Source organism: Schistocerca cancellata, chromosome 3 (genome assembly GCF_023864275.1).
Source record: "Schistocerca cancellata isolate TAMUIC-IGC-003103 chromosome 3, iqSchCanc2.1, whole genome shotgun sequence".
NCBI lineage: Eukaryota > Metazoa > Arthropoda > Insecta > Orthoptera > Acrididae > Schistocerca > Schistocerca cancellata.
In genome coordinates, this window is record NC_064628.1 from 598541522 (window position 1) to 598564148 (window position 22627).

Below are 22627 nucleotides of genomic sequence, written 5' to 3' on the forward strand. Positions count from 1 at the left end.
GACCACGAGCTGTGGACAAAAGGCGAGGGCGCTGGCAAATTCCCATTCGCTGAATGGAGCAGCGAGAAACAAAAGACAAAGGCAGTCATTCTGAGCTCTCTTTCAGGAGAAGGAACATGGACGGATGCTGAGCCGATGCCGAAGCTTGAGCAAAGTGATGAGCAAAATTTTCTGCTACAAAGTCCGGATTGGTAAGGACAACACCATGCACAGAGATTCCTGCAACACCGGTGGGAGTACGGTGACCAAAAATTCGCCTCAGTTTCGCTTACACTTGAGAAGAGGGGGTGTGTGGTCCTATGGCAGCTATATATCGTTTCCAGAAAATCCGTTTCTGAAATCTGATTAGGTAGCAGGCCTGGGTGCGGAGTCCTTTAAAGACCAGAAGAAGAGCAGTAGAAGGGTGCTGCTTGAAATGTTGAAGAGCATGGCGGCGGTCTTTTATGGCTGCAACAATTTCCGGAGTCCACCAGGGGACCATCTTCCGGCAGGGGCAACCTGAGGAACAAGGGATTGCTGAAACAGCTGCTGAAAGGATGGCGGTAGTCAAAGTCTGAGTAGATTCATCAACACTGTCAAGTGGCAATACATAGGAGATGGGAGCAGAGGAGAAAGCACCCCAATCAGCCTTATATATGGCCCACCTGGAAGGGTGATGGAGTAAGAGACACTGAAGGAAGGTCAAAACAATCGGGTAACGGTAGCTATCACATAAATCACCGTGGACTCCCCATTGAATGGAGGGAAGAAAGCCGGGACTGCAGATGGAGAGGTCAATGGTAGAGAAAGTGCTGTGCGCCACACTGAAGTGTGTGGGAGCGCCTGTGTTTAGTAAACAGAGGTCAAGCCCTGCCAGAACAGCTTCAACTGCCCTGCCCAGGGCAGTAGTCGTATGACTAAACCAAAGAGCGTTGTGTGGTAATGGCAGGAAGGCAGAAGGGAGTTATTGAAGAAGGGTGGTGGCATGGGATGTGGGCAGCCTGTCAGGTGGGAAGTAGAGATTACAGATTGTGATTGGAGTGGCCAGATGGACCCTGACAGCAATGGCTTCCAGAGTGGTACGGAGGGGAACCCACTTACTAACAACGTCCTTGCGGACCAAGGTGCAAACACCACCAGAAGCCCGAAAGGGCCCAATTCAGTTCCACCGGAGTCCAAAGGAGAAGCGAATGGACGGGAGTCGGTCACGTCGCTGAGTTGCCATCCATCACCGATAAGGATGGGGTAATATCCATATAGGTGGGGTCGGACTCTGTTGGTTCATTGACTGGAGGAGGGGAAGGCTGCACTTCAGCGGGTACTGGGGGAGAGGAACCTGCACCTTGGAAGCTAGGTAAGGAGTTCATCCCCAAATGGCTCACACTGAGCGAAACATTTTGGAAATGGAGGTTAAACCCAAAGGGCACCAACAACGTCGAAAAGGAGATAGAAACAGCAAACTAAACAATAGCACAGACCAAAACAAAGCCAGGAGGATAGCCAGGTTGACATAAAGAAGTCCACTAAGAGGGAAAAGAGGGGGCAGGGACAAAGGAGCAAGGATAGGGAGGGAGAGGAACAGGGATGGTAATGCAGCCTGGAAAGGAAAGAAGACTGCAATAGCTCGGGGCCACATGCACGCCACACACATACCCACAAAAAGGACTGTGGGCCCCTTGGGGGCCACACCCTATCCGTGCTGCTCCAGAACTTCATTAACTTCTTCCCCATTTGCTTCACCTTGTCCTACTCAATCCAACAAACCACCTTCCTAGATGCTGACCATCTCAAAGATGGCTACATCAGTACATCCATCCATATCAAACCAAATAACCACCAGCAATACCTCCACATTGATAGCTGCCACCCATTCCATACCAAGAAGTCCCTTCCATACAGCATGGCCACCTGTGGTTGTCGCATCTGCAGTGACGAGCAGTCCCTCTTGAAATATACAGAGGGTCTCACTGAAGCCTTCAATTATCCTCCCAACTTTGTACAAAAACAAATCTCCTGTGCCTTATCTTTCCAGTCTCCTACCACCTCAAGTTCCACCATCCGACCACATAGGAGTATTCTTCTCATAACTCAGTACCACCTAGGACTGGAGCAACTGAATTACATTCTCTGCCATGTTGTAACTACCTCTCTTCATCCTTCCTACCCCTCCCACAGTGGTATTCTGCCGTCCACCGAACCTACACAATATACTTGTCCATCCCTACACAACAACTGCTCCCAGCCCCTTACCTAATGGCTCATACCCCTGTAGTAGACCTGTCCTACACATCCTCCCACTACTGCCTACTCCAGTTCAATCACAAGAATCAACTATGCCATGAAAGGCAGGGCTACCTGTGAAACCAACCATTCTTTGTGTGTTATTGTCTGTTTTACTTAATGTGTACTAAAATTGTGTTTCGCAGGCACAGCCCTTGAGACAGTGCAGCTAATTTGTGAAGACAAAGTTTTACTTGCAATATTTATTCACTCTTCTCACAATTGCTTGGAACCAAAATAGCCAAGAGACACCACTTTAAATACTATTTTCACCATGAAATAAACTCAAGCACATAATATATTAGTAACAATGAGTGAACAAAAGTTAACTACAAATGAGTGTTCCAGAAACTAGTTTTTACCTTGTCCATTTTCCTTGGTTGATTCTCCCAAGCATCTCAATAATTCTGAAGATGTGTTGTCTACTCAAAGTGACCATATGTAAAAATAATAATAATAATAATAATAATAATAACTAAAGTGCCAAAAATGCTTCCAGTAAACAATATACTACTCCTTCTGAATATCGAGAGAACTACATTGCATTAACTTAGGATAAACGTATACTTAAGTGGAACTGTGCTGTTTCTCCTTCACGCACCTTCACTCCTGCGAAGATATGGTCACACACTGCATTAACAGTTAACTTTCTTTCCAGGATGAAACAATATATTTAATAAACTAAATCCTGGTTGTACAATTTTGTTTGTTTCATGCATGTTATGGTATTCTGAATTACTTCCCCTAAGCTGGGCCACAATCCAACTACCCATCAGTCAGCTGATGAAACTTGAGGCCTCATCCCTCTGCAAACATGCACAAGAACTGCAGAAATAGTGAAACGAATTCCAGACTGGAGCATCCTGTCCACACGTTTTGCTGGTTTCCTGTGGACCCTTGGACAAATGTCAGGACGTGGGCCAAACCAGCACAAATATGAACTAAGCCATCAGTCCCATGGGTTGCAATATAATGAGATTTAAATCTTATCTCAATGTTGCCTAAACAAAACAAAAATTGTAAGGAGAAAATTAGTCTATGTTCCTTGAATGATGTAATGGTAATTCAACACACATATAAATGTTAATGAAGATTAAATTACTGCACCAGAACTACGCTGATCAAACATCATCAGTATTATTATACATAGACATACATTACAACTATGTAGTGTATGTATGAATGTAAATAATTATTCTTTCAATTGGTTATTCAGCTAGGTACACCGCAATGACAAACACTTGCAACATCATTGCCCATTTATTTGTGGAAAGCCACAGACTAGCCTGTAGGATGAATGATGTAAAATGAAGCAATTATTAAATTATTTAATTGGGTAGATAAAAAATCTATTCACCAAGTGGCAGCAGCACACACACATAAAAGACAGTTGTAACTGACAAGCCTTCGGAGCCAGTGGCTCCTTCTTCAGGCAAAAGGGTTGAAGGGGAAAGAAGAGGTGTGAAGAGGTGTGAAGGAAAAGGACTGGAGAGGTCTAGGAAATGGGATAGATTTTGGGAAAGTCAACCAGAACCGTGGTAAATCAGTCTTTCCTTCTCATCCTGTATGGTAAATCTCCCCTGACCCGCAGTTCTGGGTAACTTTCCCAAAATCTACCCCTTTTCCTAGACCTCCTCAGTCTTTTTCCTCCACCCCTCCTCCTTCCCCTTCAACCCTTCTGCCTGAAGAAAGAGCCACTGGCTCCAAAAGCATGCCAGTTAAAACCATCTTTTAAGTGCGTGTTCTGCCGCTGCTTGGTGAGTTGATTTTTTATCTATCAAATTAAATAATTTTGTCAATAATTGATTGTTTTTGTTACAACAATTATTAAGTATGATGTGACTAATTTTTAGTTTATTGCACTTCTCTCTTGAATACTAGGATAACTGCAAGACTAATAAACTCTTTAACATTTGTATGTGATTTTTATTAAAATTGCTATTAATGTGGGAACTCTCAGACTTATTTTGTGATACAAGTGGTATAAAATTAAGTAATGACTCCATCAATAATACTACTACATATGGGAAGTGTAGCAACCATCACTATTTTCACTGTAATTTTGTGTAAATTTTTACTTAAGTAATATTAATTGATGGCAAAGAAGTCACTGTATCTCTGTAAAGATAATATTAAATCACTGATGCGAGTCTGTCATCTAGCACTTGTTTTACAATATGATTGCATTTCTGTAGTCATTTACTCTTCTGGTCTGAGTTTTGTACAAGCAGAATACAAACTGCGACTGCTTCCATATCAGCATGTACTAGTGTACTTATGGACATGGTAAAAACTAGTTTCTGGAACAGAACACTCATTTGTAGTTAACTTTTGTTCACTCATTGTTACTAATATATTATGTGCTTGAGTTTATTTCATGGTGAAAATAATATTTAAAGTGGTGTCTCTTGAATATTTTGGTTCCAAGCAATTGTGAGAAGAGTGAATAAATATTGCAAGTAAAACTTTGTCCTCACAAATTAGCTGCACTGTCACAAGGGCCGTGCCTGCAAAACACAATTTTAGTACACATTAAGTAATACAGACAATAACACACAAAGAATAGCCAGAAATCCACCAGTGACAGCACTGCCATGGCCCCCACTGAGTCCCACAGCCATGCAGCAATGCTGCTCAGTCATTGGTGGAGTACTTGTTATTCTTCATGTTCTACTGTCTCTGTTAACCTGTATCAGTAAAACAAATATCATACTAGACTAATCTGGTGTCACTCTATTAAATGAGTACGTAAAATTCTGCTTTAAAAAATCATTTTGCTTTTAATGAGAAACAACACGACACTTTGCATCAACACTGGGCATCACACGAAAGACATTAAAAGTGGTATTTCTTTGGGATGAGAAACAAAATTGCAAACATCTGCTGAAATGTCACACACAATGTGCCTCATAACCCATCGGAGGGGTACCTGGTGCAATACATTCATGGGACACCACAGACATACGACCTGAAGATAGACAACACTGCCCGAAACTGGCTATTTTGAAATAAACAGTGATTGCAAGATAGAAAATAAGCCTATGTTGTACAATAATAATAGCTACTGAATTACAAATCAGTAAAGAACTTAAATCAGCTTCACAACTACTGTCACCATTCACAGCTGCAAACAAACAGCTGTGCATTCAATGTTATTTGAAAACTGTCAGCAGTTATTCCACCAAAATACTATTAAATTTCAGAAATATATTACATTAGTACTATCAAACAATTAATGAAAAAATCCATTCAGGATGTGTCAGTTTTTTAATAAATTAAGTGCAGTAATTATGAACTATGTTGCAGTTCACAGGATGGTTAACTACATCCCATGACTCAACATGCATTTGACTGGTTACAACAGTGACTCATCAAGTGAGTTCTGTGAATTGAGGTTACAGTATTCCAGACCTCAGAGTGTTTGTACATTCTTAATCAATAAGATAGTCTGTGTTATTCATTCCTCCATTTCCCTCTATGCACTGAAGCTCTACTGTAATTGTTGAATCATTCAGTCTCTCAAACTTTCTTTAGAATACATAAACCGCTGTTCTCACTGTGATAGGACTGGTATCAACAATACAGCAATTTCTTATTGTTAAGGAAAGTATAAGTAGAGACAAGTCTCCAAACGAAACAGCAACTGCAAGTACACAGTCTAAGGAAATTCAACACCTACAATCAGGATCTCTACAAAAGCAACAGCAGCTCATAAGTACCTTACCAGAAAGGTAAATTGCGGAATCAACAGATGATTCAAACACAAAGCGTATGTGGCAAAAATTCTTCTTGCTGAGTCTCACAGTCGTCATCTCACCACAGCGCTCAAATATTTCACGGATTATTTCCTCTGAAAAAGTACATAATTATATTCTTTAGTTATGGAATATACTTGCACAAGTCTTACACTGAGAAATACTATAACTACCTGTTGTATTTTCTGGAAGTCCACCAACAAATATTGTTCGGCAACCAGGTGGTCGTTCCCGAGTTGTCGGGGGAGGAGCATTTGGATTTGGTGGGAACAATGTGCATGATTTGCAGTGAATAATCTCCTTCACAACTGGTGTTGTTGTAATAATGCCTGGATCTGGAGGCATAACTGAACCATCAGGGCCCATGATTGTGCCGTCAGGCATCATCCCACTCATCATGCCATACTACAACGAGAATAATTTCAAATCATGTTAACAATAGTGTAAACTACAGAAAAAGCATCATTGTATGTTCAGTCATGGATAAGCTAGGCTGCACATTCTTGTATCAATTGTCTGTAAAACTATATAATAGTTTTGCAGAATACGTACATCATTAAACTGTTACAGCTGTATTTGTCCACACTTGCCCAGCAAAATATTATTAAGTTGCACAGTGTAATGGCAGTCATCTTGCCAGTAACTAACACAATATTCATATACTGTGGTGCCAACACTGGCCATGGCCGTAACACTGAAATCATAACACTGCAAAATTTTGTTGCCTGTCAGGTGGTGATTAGTGGCCAAAGAAAATCTCTATTCAACAGCACTGAAATGTTAATTTTTGGAGTTATGTGCAAAAATGACCTGTGGTTATTAAAAAAAAAAATTGTGAACTGCTGAGATATTTTTTAGCTATATCTTATCTGTTGACATAGAAGAGAGAATTTTGGGAAATGTAGAAACAAGTGTGATGCTTTCATTAGGTATAGTTTCTCACCAGATTGCTCTGTTTAATACACTAGTTTTACTATAAATGTGATCTAACTGAGAGTTAAACAATTTCAATGATACTCCTAAACTTCAAGAAAACTCATAACTGGAGATCATGCATTTTTATGCACCACGAATGAACTATGATCTCATCCCTGCCCTACGATGGAAATAAAATAATATTTCCATGACTATGCCACTCAGCATCTTCTCACACTCTCTCCACACAACTTTGAGTAATTTTTGCCAGTAATTTGTTTCTAGTACGATCTACACTCTCCATGATGAAAGGCAACATAATACAAACAGATAAGGAACCATTAGCATATCAGCTGAAGTAAGAAAAACTGTTGAACGATAATCACACTATTACATACAAAAGTCATACTGGAAAGTTTTAACGGGATGGGGAGGGGGGAGGAAAAAAAAAAACAGATACATAATTCATGGCATTTAGAAACAGAATGAAATACACAGAACATGTAACGGAAAACCAGTAAAAGAAAGAATTGTGTAAACCACTGTGTCTGAAAAGAAGAACAGAAAATAGTCTCTGCTATTTTGGTGTTAAATCTTTCCTAAAATTTATTATTTTACCAAGTACCTTTTATATAAAGAATTAGGAACAATGGCATTTGGGGGGCATTAATCAAAGAGATTTTATTTAAAGTGCTTTCCACCAAATGCTTAACGGACTAGTGATTTTATTCAACAAAAATTATTTTCAAATACTTCCAGGTTTAGATTTCAAATTTCTCTACACCAATTTTTGCTGTAAGTGAAAACAAGTTTTCATGAACATAAATGAAAACTGAATTAGCTCAACATCATGTGTTAATGACTGTCCAAGTTTATCTAGGACCGAGAATGAAATGTACAGGATGTCCATAACTAAAAATCGAAATTTCATAATGCTGTGGACGAGAACCGCTGCTCAAAATGATGTCCAATTTCAACAGCACGTTACTGACGCAGGGGGAAATGTCGTGGGACAAAAAAAATTTAATGAGAATTTTACAAATAGATGGCACTGTAAGCCTCTTAATGTAAATGGGGTCAGCTACAAATGATTGATGAATCACAATACGACAGCTATGGTTTGAGTTGCACGTTACACCGTCCATAGTGTTCAATGTGGATAGCTTCACAGGTTCGGCAGTCAATAGTTGTGGCACTGTTAGTTAGGTAAGCCCATCCACTATGGCAAGGTCGCACCACATTGGATGGGAAAAATTGGTTTTTAATTGTCCTGAGGCCAAAAACCACTTAAGAAGCAAAATGACATCAGTTTTTAATTGTGCTGGAGGCAAACATGGCATAAAAGGCAAAAGACATTTTTAATGGTCCTGAGGCCAAAAAGGCATAAAAAGTAAAAAATCAGTTTCTAATTGCAGTAAAACAGGCGCAAGATATGTTCAGTATGCTGTCCAGCATTTTCTGCCACAAGTTAAAATCAAGAAACGGCATGTTCCACAACAGATACGAGTGTCTTGTGCAATGCATGCCTTCAGTTCAGCTACATTCATAACTGGAGCACTGAATACATCATGTTTCAGATAACCCCACAGCCAGAAGTCACACAGGTTAAGATCAGGTGGTCAGGATGGTCAAGCTGTAGGCATTTGATAATTCTAGCATTTCCGATGTGCCTCTGCAGCAGCCATTCTCTGGTTGCGCTATATGCGGCCATCTTGCATTAAAATGATTCTGCTCATCCATCCACGCTGTTGCGGGGCTGGAATAACATTGGTGTGCAAAAGATTCTCTCAGCATTTACTAGTGATGGTACAGGTAAAAGGACTGCAGGACTCATCTCCTCAAAAATGATGGCCCTATGATAATGATGCCGTCAACCCATACCTTTGCAGAATGAAGTGGTACAGGTTGATGTTCATGCACATTTATCATTGCCCATATTCTGCAATTCTGCATATTCACACTTACTTGGAGACGGAAATGGGCTTCATCTGTTCACAGAATGTCCCATGGCCATTCACTGTCCATGTCCTTGGGAGCCAGACATTCCAGAGTGAATGTTTGTCTCACTGACAGGTCAGCAGGAATCAATTCCTGAATGTGAGTGATTTTGTATAGACAGCAATGCAGGATGTGTCATAGGATTTTATCCACTGGACTCACATGCATGTCCGACGTTCAGCCAACTGTTCCCCTGTCACATTGCACTTCAAAATAACTTGCCTTTTCAAATTTTGTAATCATTTTCTCCACACCTTTAGCAGACATCAGAACTGCCTGTTTTCATACCCTTGAACATCCACAACTTCTGCAAAACTAGTGGTGCACAGTCACTATTCTTGTAAAAGAGCTTTCCCAGCAGTGCATGATCCTTCATGGTGACAGTCAGCCATGTTGGGCATCTCAGGTGCAAACTGAGGAACAGTCCCTCCCTCCCACCCACCCACCCACCCACCCACCCACCCACCCCCCCGCTCTCCCTCCCTCCCACCCCCCCTCCCCCCACACCCCCTCCCCCACACCCCCCCCTCCCCCCCACCCCCCCCCCTCCCCCCAACGTTTCCTCCTGTATCAATAATACGCTTGTTCAAATTCTGCATCATTTCTGCAGCATTTTGAAACTGGACCTTTAATTACGGACTACACACACACACACACACACACACACACACACACACACACACACACACTGCTCAATGTAAATCTAACCTATGTATGTACACATTCTACACGACAGTAGCTGAGAAACATGGAAATGGGGGAAGCCTGGTGTTTACCAAGACAAATGTGGAGAACCACAAATAAGCTCAGGCAGGCCACAGCACCAGAGTGAGAATTGATAAGGGTGTGAGGGTTCAAATCTAGAAAGAAAGGTAAGAAGAAGATTACACTATAATACTGCAATGACATCACAGTCATTACAGCACTAGCTTGAAATGAGCAAGGATGAGGATGGATCAGCCATGACCTACTGAAAAGAATCATCCCACCATTTACCATAACTTGTTTAGGGAAATGATTTAGGGAAACTACTGAGAATCTAAATATGGAAGACTGGACAGATCTGAAACTTGCTTATGCCTTAATAACTGTGTCACACTGCACAGTGGTCTTGCAGAATCAAAAAATTACTGACACTTATATATAAGACTACATTAATAATCATTCATGGAGTAAGTAGTACATTTTCACTGCATTTAGATGTCAAATTCTAAATGAAAATTAACTTAATAAACTAGTGTTATTTGTAAAAAATGGAAGCTTGTTTCACCACAAAAAAGTCACTTTTGGATGATGAAGATTACCCGTAATATACATTTAACTCTCAAGTATGAAGGAGAAAACTTAATACCTCATGAAATGGGTAACAATGCCTACTAGATGAAACTCAGTTGATATTAACAACAGATCCCCCCACCATCCCCCTTCTCACACAACAGACCACTGCTCTTTTTGTGTTACTGAACATTGATGTTTTTATCAAGCCACACTTTTGATACTGTTAAATGTTGTGAAGCGATTAACAATATATTATTACCTGGCTCATCTGACCAATGCCCATCATCCCAGGATCAGCCATCATCCCACTACCCATCACATTCACTCCAACAACAGCTGGGTATCCCATGTGTCCCAACATTCCTGGCCAAACACCAGCAGCTGGGAGTCCAGATGTTGCTGTAGCAGCAGGTGTAGATGGTGAAGGCATTCCAGCTGTACCACTATTTGCTACTGGTTGTGGCTGGGTGTGCTGAGTATCTTCTTGGCGGCCACCACGTTCTGAACGATCACGTTCTGGGCGATCCCCCCTGTCACGTTCACGGTCACGATCTCTGTCACGGTCTCTGTCTCTTTCACGATCTCCTCCACCACCACGGTCTCTCCGATCATTGCGATTTCTCCTGTCCCGATCCCTTCGAGGATCATTGACAGAAATGTTGATTCCATTTGCTCCAGTTGTACTAGTCCCAACTCCAGTACTGCTACTGCCACCTCCACTAACATTATTACTCTGATTTGAAGTGGAATCTTCACGGCTGCTTGTGGCTGCTGTGTTAACAGCGATATTTCTTTCTTCTCCTGAAAGATAAAAAAAAGAAAAACACATATTGACTTTTATATTAAATTTAAATCTAAATTTTCAAGTAGTGCTGAAAGCTTGTAAGGTAATGCCACGTTACACAGCCATCAGTTGGCATTTGCAGTAAAAAAGTGCTATTATGCAGTGCAAATGATGCCAAATGCATAAAAATTATTCTAATGACATCTGGATAAGCACCAAAATTTAAAGTTTTCACTGAAAGACAGTGAGAAAACAATCAAGCTATTACACCAAACTGCAAGAGGGAAATGGTAGTCTTAAATTGCACACAAAATGAAAACAGAGCATTATAACAACATTTAATCAGTATTAGCTAATTTTATAAAGATGGTCAGAAATGATTTATGCAAAACTTCAGTGACCAACTGGAAGATAATGAAATGTAAACAAAAAATAAAGTCATAATCTCATAGAAGGCTCAAACAACTACAATAGTACAGTATAATACAAAATATATGGTTTAATTTTGTAACCTGAAAGTTTGCCACAACTTGTAGCAGGCATAGCAATAGCTAGATGTTTTATGGGGAAACTGTAATAAGAAAAAAATCAAACCTGCAGTCATGTCCCACAATCCAAGTCAAAATTTGGTGGCATCATCTTCAACAAGTTCAAGTTGCAAATATTATCTCAAAAGTGGAGTAAGCATATAAAGAGGAAGCACATGCTTTTTTCTTTTCTTTTTCACACTAGACATGTCAACATTATCCTCCTAGCCCTTTCCATGCTGGCCCACAAGATAATGAACATTCGGTTTTGAATTTGTTGTGGCTCAGCTATATCACTTTCTGTGGAACTCCAGGCTGCAACAAGTGTGAGAGCTCCTGGCTTCCATTTGGCTGCTGTTTTGTTTAATACTGTTACCACCACAGCACAACAGATCATTTCAAACTTCTGTGAGAAAACAAAACCATGCATCACTGAGATAAATACAATATGTTTTCCTACATTTAATTAGTTTAAACCAATTTCTGCACAATTTTAGACCGAGAATGTTTAATTTAATGTAAGGCATCTAAACATATGCATGTAATGCCCGCTGGATTTTATACATGTTAGTATATTTTGAGTAGCACTTTCATTCTAGTGAGTTCTTGAATGAATTATCACTATGAAACTTTTTTCAGTATTTTTACCTGATTCTACAGGTCATAATATATGGAAATTGGTGCATATCACATCAGATAAGCCGGCTGGCCTCCCCCCATGAACCATGGACCTTGCCGTTGGTGGGGAGGCTTGTGTGCCTCAATGATACAGATAGCCGTACCGTAGGTGCGACCATAACGGAGGGGTATCTGTTGAGAGACCAGACAATTGTGTGGTTCCTGAAGAGGGGCAGCAGGCTTTTCAGTAGTTGCAGGGGCAACAGTCTGGATCATTGACTGATCTGGCCTTGTAACACTAACCAAAATGACCTTGCTGTTGTGGTACTGCGAACGCCTGAAAGCAAGGGGAAACTACAGCCCTAATTTTTCCCGAGGGCATGCAGCTTTACTGTATGGTTAAATGATGATGGCGTCCTCTTGGGTAAAATATTCCGGAGGTAAAATAGTCCCCCATTCGGATCTCCGGGCGGGGCTACTCAAGAGGACGTCGTTATCAGGAGAAAGAAAACTGGCGTTCTACGGATCGGAGCGTGGAATGTCAGATCCCTTAATCGGGCAGGTAGATTAGAAAATTTAAAAAGGGAAATGGGTAGGTTAAAGTTAGATATAGTGGTAATTAGTGAAGTTCGGTGGCAGGAGGACCAAGACTTCTGGTCAGGTGAATACAGGGTTATAAATACATAATCAAATAGGGGTAGTGCAGGAATAGGTTTAATAATGAATAGGAAAATAGGAATGCGGGTAAGCTACTACAAACAGCATAGCGAACACATTATTGTGGCCAAGATAGATATAAAGCCTACACCTACCACAGTAGTACAAGTTTATAAGCCGACTAGCTCCGCAGATGAAGAAGAGATTGATGAAATGTATGGTGAGGTAAAATAAATAATTCAGACAGTGAAGGGAGACAAAAATTTAATAGTCATGGGTGACTGGAATTCAACAGTAGGAAAAGGGAGAGAAGGAAACATAGTAGGTGAATATGGATTGGGGCTAAGAAATGAAAGAGGAAGCCGTCAGGTAGAATTTTGCACAGAGCATAACTTAATCATCGCTAACACTTGGTTCAAGAATCATAAAAGAAGGTTGTATATGTGGAAGAAGCCTGGAGATACTGACAGGTTTCAGATAGATTATATAATGGTAAGACAGAGATTTAGGAACCAGGTTTTAAATTTTAGGACATTTCCAGGGGCAGATGTGGACTCTGACCACAATCTATTGGTTATGAACTGTAGATTAAAACTGAAGAAATTACAAAAAGGTGGGAATTTAAGGAGATGGGACCTCGATAAACTGACTAAACAGAGGTTGTACAGAGTTTCAGAGACATCATAAGGGAACAATTAACAGGAATGGGGGAAAGAAATACAGTAGAAGACGAATGAGTAGCTCTGAGGGATGAAGTAGTGAAGGCAGCAGAGGATCAAGTAGGTAAAAAGACGAGGGCTAGTAGAAATCCTTGGGTAACAGAAGAAATATTGAATTTAATTGATGAAAGGAGAAAATATAAAAATGCAGTAAATGAAGCAAGCAAAAAGAAATACAAACGTCTCAAAACTGAGATCGACAGGAAGTGCAAAATGGTTGGTTGGTTGGTTTGGGGGGGATTAAAGGGACCAGACTGCGACGGTCATCGGTCCCTTTTTCCAAAAAAAAGTAAAACCACCCAAAGAGAATAAAAAACGAACAACAGGAAAGACGTCAGACGACACAGGACAAGAAATACTCCTACAGAGATCAGACGAAACAAATTAAAATCACACAGAGTGTGACAGTGGTTGGCCGACCATAGAGATAAAAAGGAAAAGCCAACCACCGAGAACACATTAAAAACTCAGCGTAAAATCGTAGGCCAATGGCCAGAATCAACACAAAAGAACAGAACAAACACTCAGAGTAAATAATAAAAACCCCCTGCCCTAATAAAACGGAAAACTAAGTCAGCCATACCAGGGTCATCACATAAGAGGGCAGGGAGCGTATCAGGCAGCGCAAATGTCTGCCTGACCACAGCTAAAAGGGGGCAGGCCAACAAAATGTGGGCCACTGTCAAAGCCGCCCCGCAGCGACATACAGGAGGGTCGTCCCGGCGCAGTAAATAACTGTGTGTCAGGTGGGAGTGGCGGAGCCGACAAAGGACGACAGAGTCCCTGCGGTTGGCTCGCAGGGATGACCGCCACACAGTCGTCGTCTCCTTGATGGCACGGAGTTTATTGGGCATGATCCGATTGCGCCATTCAGCGTCCCAAAGCGCAAAAACTTTTCGGCGGAGGACTGCCCGCAAATCAGTCTCTGGGAGGCCAACGTCCAGAGACTGTTTACTCGTGGCCTCTTTCGCCAGGCGGTCAACATGTTCATTGCCCGGGATACCGACATGACCGGGGGTCCACACAAAGACCACAGAGCGGCCGCAACGTGCAAGAGTATGCAGGGACTCATGGATAGCCATCACCAGACGAGAACGAGGAAAACACTGGTCGAGAGCTCGGAAACCGCTCAGGGAATCGCTACAGATAACGAAGGACTCACCTGAGCAGGAGCGGATATACTCTAGGGCACGAAAGATGGCGACTAGCTCAGCAGTGTAAACGCTGCAGCCAGCCGCCAAGGACTGTTGTTCAGAATGGTCCCCTAGAGTTAGCGCATACCCGACACGACCAGCAACCATCGAACCGTCGGTGTAAACAATTCCAGAGCCCTGATACGTGGCCAGGATGGAATAAAAGCGGCGGCGGAAGGCCTCTGGAGGGACCGAGTCCTTCGAGCCCTGTGCCAAGTCGAGCCGAAGGCAAGGGCGAGGAACACACCACGGGGGCGTACGCAGAGGCGCCCGGAAAGGAGGTGGAACTGGGAAAAACCCAAGCCCGCAGAGAAGCTCCTTGATGCGTACGGCGATCAGACAACCCGACCGGGGCCGACGGTCTGGCAGATGGACGACTGACTGCGGGAACAGGACACGATAATTTGGATGCCCGGGCAAGCTAAAAACATGGGCAGCATAAGCGGCCAGCAAACGTTGGCGTCGGAACCGCAGTGGAGGTACACCTGCCTCCACTAGGACGCTGTCCACAGGGCTGGTGCGGAAAGCACCAGTGGCAAGGCGTATCCCGCTGTGGAGAATTGGGTCCAGCACCCGCAACGCAGATGGGGATGCTGAGCCATAAGCTAGGCACCCATAATCCAGGCGAGACTGGATTAACGCCTGGTAGAGCCGCAACAGGGTAGATCGGTCGGCGCCCCAGCGGGTGTGGCTCAAACAACGCAGGGCGTTGAGATGCCGCCAACACGCTTGTTTAAGCTGCCGGATATGAGGCAGCCAAGTCAACCGGGCATCAAAAAGGACACCCAAAAACCTGTGGGTCTCCTCCACAGCAAGAAGTTGGTCGGCAAGATAAAGCCGCGGCTCAGGATGGACCGTTCGGCGCCGGCAGAAATGCATAACGCGGGTCTTGGCAGCCGAAAACTGAAAACCACGCGCTACAGCCCAAGACTGCGCCTTGCGGATTACGCCCTGTAGCTGACGTTCAGCTGCTGCAATGCTAATAGAACTATAGTAAAGACAGAAGTCGTCAGCATACAGGGAAGCGGAGACAGAATTTCCTACTGCCGCAGCGAGACCGTTTATTGCAATTAAAAACAGGCAGACACTGAGGACAGAGCCCTGGGGTACCCCGTTCTCCTGGACGAGGGAGGAACTATACGAGGCCGCGACTTGCACGCGGAAGGTACGATACGACAGAAAATATCTGATAAAGAGCGGCAGAGGGCCCCGAAGACCCCATCCATGAAGTGTAGAAAGGATGTGATGACGCCATGTCGTATCGTACGCCTTCCGCATGTCGAAAAAGACAGCGACCAGGTGCTGACGGCGGGCAAAGGCTGTACGGATGGCCGACTCAAGGCTCACCAGATTGTCGGTGGCGGAGCGGCCTTTATGGAACCCACCCTGAGACGGAGCCAGAAGGCCCCGAGACTCCAGCACCCAATTTAAGCGCCGGCTCACCATCCGTTCAAGCAACTTGCAAAGAACGTTGGTGAGACTAATGGGACGGTAGTTGTCCACCTCCAGAGGGTTCATTCCAGGTTTCAAAATGGGGATGACAATACTTTCCCGCCATTGCGACGGAAACTCACCCTCGACCCAGAGACGGTTGTAGAGGTCGAGGAGGCATCGCTTGCAGTCCACTGAAAGGTGTTTCAGCATCTGACAGTGGATGCAATCTGGCCCGGGAGCGGTATCAGGGCAAGCGGCAAGGGCACTCTGAAATTCCCACTAACTGAATGGAGCGTTGTAGGGGTCAGAAGCGTTGGTGCGAAAAGAAAGGCTCCGACGTTCCATCCGCTCTTTAATGGAGCGGAAGGCCTGGGGGTAATTCGCAGAAGCGGAACTCATAGCAAAATGCTCTGCTAAGCGGTTTGCAATGACGTCGGAGTCAGTACAAACTGCTCCATTCAGTGAGAGCGCAGGGACGCTGGCAGGGGTCCGATAGCCGAAGACCCGTCGAATTTTGGCCCAGACCTGCGATGGAGTGACATGGAGTCCAATGGTGGACACATACCGCTCCCAGCTCCTTCTTGCCTTGGCGGATAAGGAGGCGGGCCCGCGCACGCAGCCGTTTGAAGGCGATAAGGTGGTCCATGGAGGGATGTCGCTTGTGACGCTGGAGCGCCCGCCGGCGATCTTTAATCGCTTCAGCGATCTCAGGCGACCACCAAGGCACAGCCCTCCGCCGAGGGGACCCAGAAGAACGGGGAATGGCAGACTCGGCGGCAGTGACGATGCCGGCGGTGACCGATGTAACCACCGCATCAATGGCATCAGTTGAGAGAGGCTCAATAGCGGCAGTGGAGGAGAACAAGTCCCAGTCAGCCTTATTCATAGCCCATCTGCCAGGGCGCCCAGAAGAGTGACGCTGTGGTAGTGATAGAAAAATCGGAAAGTGGTCACTACCACACAGGTCGTCATGCACACTCCAGTGGACAGATGGTAAGAGGCTAGGGCTACAGATTGAAAGGTCAATGGCGGAGTAGGTGCCATGCACCACACTGAAGTGTGTGGAGGCACCATCATTCAAAATCGAGAGATCGAGCTGCGACAATAAATGCTCAACGGTGGCGCCTCGACCTGTTGCCACTGACCCACCCCACAGAGGGTTATGGGCGTTAAAGTCGCCCAGTAATAAGAAAGGTGGCGGCAATTGGGCTATCAGCGCAGCCAGGACATGCTGCGCGACATCACCCTCCGGTGGAAGGTAAAGACTGCAGACGGTAAGAGCCTGCGGCGTCCACACCCTAACAGCGACAGCCTCTAAAGCTGTTTGGAGAGGGACAGACTCGCTGTGAAGAGAGTTAACGACATAGATGCAGACGCCACCAGACACCCTTGCATAAGCTGCTCGGTTCTTATAATAACCCCGATAGCCACGGAGGGCGGGGGTGCGCATTGCTGGAAACCAAGTTTCCTGCAGAGCAATGCAGAGGAAAGGGTGAAGGCTGATAAGTTGGCGGAGCTCAGCTAGATGGTGGAAGAAACCGCTGCAGTTCCACTGGAGGATGGTTTTGTCCATGGCTGAGAAAGGCGTGCCGGGACTGGGACGGCAGATTACGCCTCTGGGTCACCTGCTGCCTCCGATTGAGCACCCGTGCTAGTGCTATTGCTATTCACGGCGTCTGAGGGACCGGCGAGATCGAGGTCCTCAGCGGACGCCAGAATCTCCACCTCGTCCTCAGACGCAAAGCTAGAAGGTAGCGATGGGGTGGCTACCACTGCGCGTTCCTTGGGCTTAGAGCTGCTCTTCTTTGATTTCTCACGCTGCTCCTTGGGTTTAACTGGCTGGGAGGGCTTCACCGATTCAGTCTCTGGGACTGAGGAGGATCGGGAAGCCCTTCGACCTGCAGATTGTGGGCACTTACGCCACTGTCTATCGTCAGCCTTCCCGCCGGTGGAAACCTGGGAAGGGAGGGACCCAAGGGACCCCTTGCAAGCGTTAGAAGCCGAAGAAGTTGGACACTTCTCCGGCTTAGAAGCGGGGACCGACGTCCCCGATGGGGGGGATGGTGTTGCTCCTGAGGTAGGTGGCACAGGAGCAACTCGGTGGGTAGAGCCCCCCACTGGCAAGGGGGCAGGAGGAGTTGTACCACTCGTCGATCCGGCCGGAAGGCGCGAAACTGATGGGGCTAGCACAGGTGTTGTAGCAGCGGCGTAGGAAGTTGTCATTCGCACTGGATGTAATCGGTCGTATTTCCGTTTGGCCTCAGTATAAGTCAGTCGGTCCAGGGTCTTATATTCCATGATTTTGCGCTCTTTCTGGAATATTCTGCAGTCTGGCGAGCAAGGTGAATGGTGCTCCCCGCAGTTGACGCAGATGGGAGGCGGGGCACATGGAGTATCGGGATGAGATGGGCGTCCGCAATCTCGACATGTGAGGCTGGAAGTGCAGCGGGAAGACATAAGGCCGAACTTCCAGCACTTGAAGCACCGCATCGGGGGAGGGATATAGGGCTTGACGTCACATCGGTAGACCATCACCTTGACCTTTTCCGGTAACGTATCACCCTCGAAGGCCAAGATGATGGCACCGGTAGCAACCTGATTGTCCCTCGGACCCCGATGAACGCGCCGGACGAAATGAACACCTCTACGTTCTAAGTTGGCGCGCAGCTCGTCATCAGACTGCAAAAGAAGGTCCTTATGGTAAATAACTCCCTGAACCATATTTAAACTCTTATGCGGCGTGATCGTAACAGCAACATCCCCCAACTTGTCACAAGCAAGCAACCGTCGTGACTGGGCAGAGGATGCCGTTTGGATCAGGACCGATCCAGAGCGCATTTTTGACAAGCCCTCCACCTCCCCAAACTTGTCCTCTAAATGCTCGACGAAGAACTGAGGCTTTGTGGAGAGAAAAGACTCCCCATCAGCTCTCGTGCAAACTAAGAATCGGGGCGAATAACTGTTACCTCCATCCTGGGACTTACGCTCTTCCCACGGTGTGGCCAGGGAGGGGAAAGTTTTCGGATCGTACTTCTGAGCATTAAATTGAGCCCGAGAACGCTTAGAGACTGCTGGCGGCTGGCCGCCAGCGAGAGATGATGTACCACGCTTCATTGCGGGTCATCCGCCCTGATGCCACCTACTCCGACCAAGGGCCCTCCCCACGGGCGCCACCCAGCCACAGCAAAGGCCACCTGGCAGGATGGCCGTTGCCGGGAGTCCTGATACCCCAGGAGGATAGGCATCTACTCCTTGGCATACGTGGGGAGTTAACGGCGCAGGCATCAGTAGAGCGATCCCTGTGTTGTTAGGGGGCTACAACCAAGAGGGTACATGGCGGCCCCACCACACCGGACTGGCTACCGTGCTGGATCTTAGGTGCAAAACTGTCCAAGGTCGTCGTCGCAGTTAAAAGAAACACTGCAGAGGGCAGCGTGGTAATCGCACCCAGGGACGTATCCCCGCCCTAAAGATCGAAAACGAGCGGGACACCATTGCAACGACGTGAAAGCCGGCTAAAGGTCTAATTGCACGACGGAGACAGTGCACCATGTAAGGCGCCCTTCCCCAATTGGCTCGCTCTTCGGAATAATTTAGAAAGAGGAGGTCAAACCCGAGAGGGGACCATCACATAAGGCCAAAACATGTGAGACTCCTTTTAGTCGCCTCTTACGACAGGCAGGAATACCGCGGGCCTATTCTAACCCCCGAACCCGCAGGGGGGGGAAGTGCAAAATGGCTACGCAGGCATGGATGGAGGACAAATGTAAGGATGTAGAGGCTTATCTCACTAGGCGTAAGATAGATGCTGCCTACAGGAAAATTAAAGAGGCCTTTGGAGAAAATAGAGCCACCTGTATGAATATCAAGAGCTCAGATGGAAACCCAGTTCTAAGCAATGAGGGGAAAGCAGAAAGGTGGAAGGAGTATATAGAGGGTCTATACAAGGGCAATGTACTTGAGGACAATATTATGGAAATGGAAGAGGATGTAGATGAAGATGAAATGGGAGATACGATACTGCGTGAAGAGATTGACAGAGCACTGAAAGACCTGAGTCGAAACAAGGCCCCAGGAGTAGACAACATTCCATTAGAACTACTGACGGCCTTGGGAGAGCCAGTCCTGACAAAACTCTACCATCTGGTGAGCAAGATGTACGAGACAGGCGAAATACCCTCACACTTCAAGAAGAATATAATAATTCCAATCCCAAAGAAAGCAGGTGTTGACAGATGTGAAAATTACCGAACTATCAGTTTAATAAGCCACAGCTGCAAAATACTAACGCGAACTATTTACAGACGAATGGATAAACTGGTAGAAGCCGACCTCGGGGAAGATCAGTTTGGATTCCGTAGAAATATTGGAACGTGTGAGGTAATACTGACCTCACGACTTATCTTAGAAGAAAGATTAAGGAAAGGCAAACCTACGTTTCTAGCATTTGTAGACTTAGAGAAAGCTTTTGACAACGTTGACTGGAATACTCTCTTTCAAATTCTAAAGGTAGCAGGGGTAAATTACAGAGATCGAAAGACTATTTACAATTTGTACAGAAACCAGATGGCAGTTATAAGAATCGAGGGGCATGAAAGGGAAGCAGTGTTTGGGAAGGGAGTGAGACAGAGTTGTAGCCTGTCCCCGATATTATTCAATCTGTATATCGAGCAAGCAGTAAAGGAAACAAAAGAAAAATTCGGAGTAGGAATTAAAATTCATGGAGAAGAAATAGAAACTTTGAGGTTCGCCGATGACATTGTAATTCTGTCAGAGACAGCAAAGGACTTGGAAGAGCAGTTGAACGGAATGGACAGTGTCTTGAAAGGAGGATATAAGATGAACAACAACAAAAGCAAAACGAGGATAATGGAATGTACCGTATTTACTCGAATCTAAGCCGCACTCGAATCTAAGCCGCACCTGAAAAATGAGACTCGAAATTCAAGGGAAGAGAAAAGTTTTAGGCCGCACCTCCAAATCGAAACAAAGTTGGTCCATTGTAATATGAGACACAATTTAGGTCGAATGAAAGACGATACAGCTACAGTAGTTTGGTTCGAGTCGTAAGCTTAGCAGTTAAGGTTTACCAGGTAGCCATTGCTATGCGTCAGGCGCACCGTCCGTATTTATACGGGTACCCTTCCTGTTTCACGTGATTCGTCTGTTTTGAATCGATTGCTTATTTTGCTTTGATCTGATAAGTGCCGTTTTCTTTGTTATAGGTGTTTACGTCACTCTAAGCTGAAAATGCGTTACTGTACTGTGTCATGCATTGTTTGTCGCATTCTGATAGTGCGTATTCGGCCTGTCGCCGCTCGCGGCATGACTTGCTTTATGCGCGCTACCGCCGCTTTAAAAAAAAAAAAAAAGAAGAGGAATCGTCTCATTAGCGAAACAATAGCAAGAGACTGCTATTTGTTGTTACTTACACTGCTGCTTTATTTGATAACCAACAAGAACCAAATAATAGACTGCGTTCTGAACGAGAGTTAGGCGCAAATTTTTCTCCGTTTGAAAATCTTTGCGGCCGCTTATTTAGTACATCAAATTCTGCACAGAAATTAGTCATCTTACATTTAAAATCGAGTCAGTTGCCGTGCTTCATTTCTGACTATATCACTATTAGGCATAAGAATAATACAAATATAAACATGACACGATACGTATATTCTTCCGCGTTTGCTGTTGTTTCACTCTAGTTTCGTAGTTTATTAGGCATGCAGGATTTAAATGAGATAGCAGCAAACACGAAAGAATACATGGCAAAATGTTTATTTTCGTATTATTCTTATAGTGAAGAGAATAGTGCATGTGATTCACATTTCATCAGGTTCCTATTAGCAACCATCTCTTCTCACAGGTAGGAAAAACTCGGAACGTAGAGTTGGCCATATTGACAAACATCCCTAACAGTCTTGCCAGTCGGATTTTCGTAGTACATTGAAATTCTGCTACATTCGAAGATGAACAATACGGAATTTGTATTTACTTTGTTGGATAATGTAAGAAAATGCAGTGTCCGAAACAAGGGGCGGAGAAAAAAAAGTTTTGGCGCCAGTATTTATCTTTGTGCCCACAAAACATGCTTGTGTAGCGCTACATATATTCGACGGCAGAAGTTAGTTGTGGCGGCACCTACCAACATTTTTCAGAACTTCCGCTTGCTTTGCACTCGATTCTAAGCCGCAGGCGGTTTTTTGGATTACAAAAACCGGAAAAAAGTGCGGCTTAGATTCGAGTAAATACGGTAGTCGAATTAAATCGGGTGATGCTGAGGGAATTAGAATAAGAAATGAAAGGCTTAAAGTAGTAAATGAGTTTTGCTATTTGGGGAGCAAAATAACTGATGATGGTCGAAGTAGAGAGGATATAAAATGTAGACTGGCAATGGCAAGGAAAGCGTTTCTGAAGAAGAGAAATTTGTTCACATCGAGTATTGATTTAAGTGTCGGGAAGTCGTTTCTGAAAGTATTTGTATGGAGTGTAG

At 44.7% G+C, this 22627-nt stretch overlaps 1 protein-coding gene across 1 annotated transcript in view; it reads right to left on the reverse strand.

Annotated features, from left to right (window-relative positions):
- LOC126175488 (ecto-NOX disulfide-thiol exchanger 2) overlaps window positions 1-22627 on the reverse strand; it is a 225256-nt gene that overhangs the window by 152784 nt on the left and 49845 nt on the right. Inside the window, exons 3-5 of the mRNA XM_049922308.1 lie at window positions 10465-11006; window positions 6188-6419; window positions 5984-6109 (exon numbers count right to left, since the gene is read on the reverse strand). Coding sequence (XP_049778265.1) covers window positions 5984-6109; window positions 6188-6419; window positions 10465-11006 — 900 coding nt within the window. The remainder of the gene's footprint in view (window positions 1-5983; window positions 6110-6187; window positions 6420-10464; window positions 11007-22627) is intronic.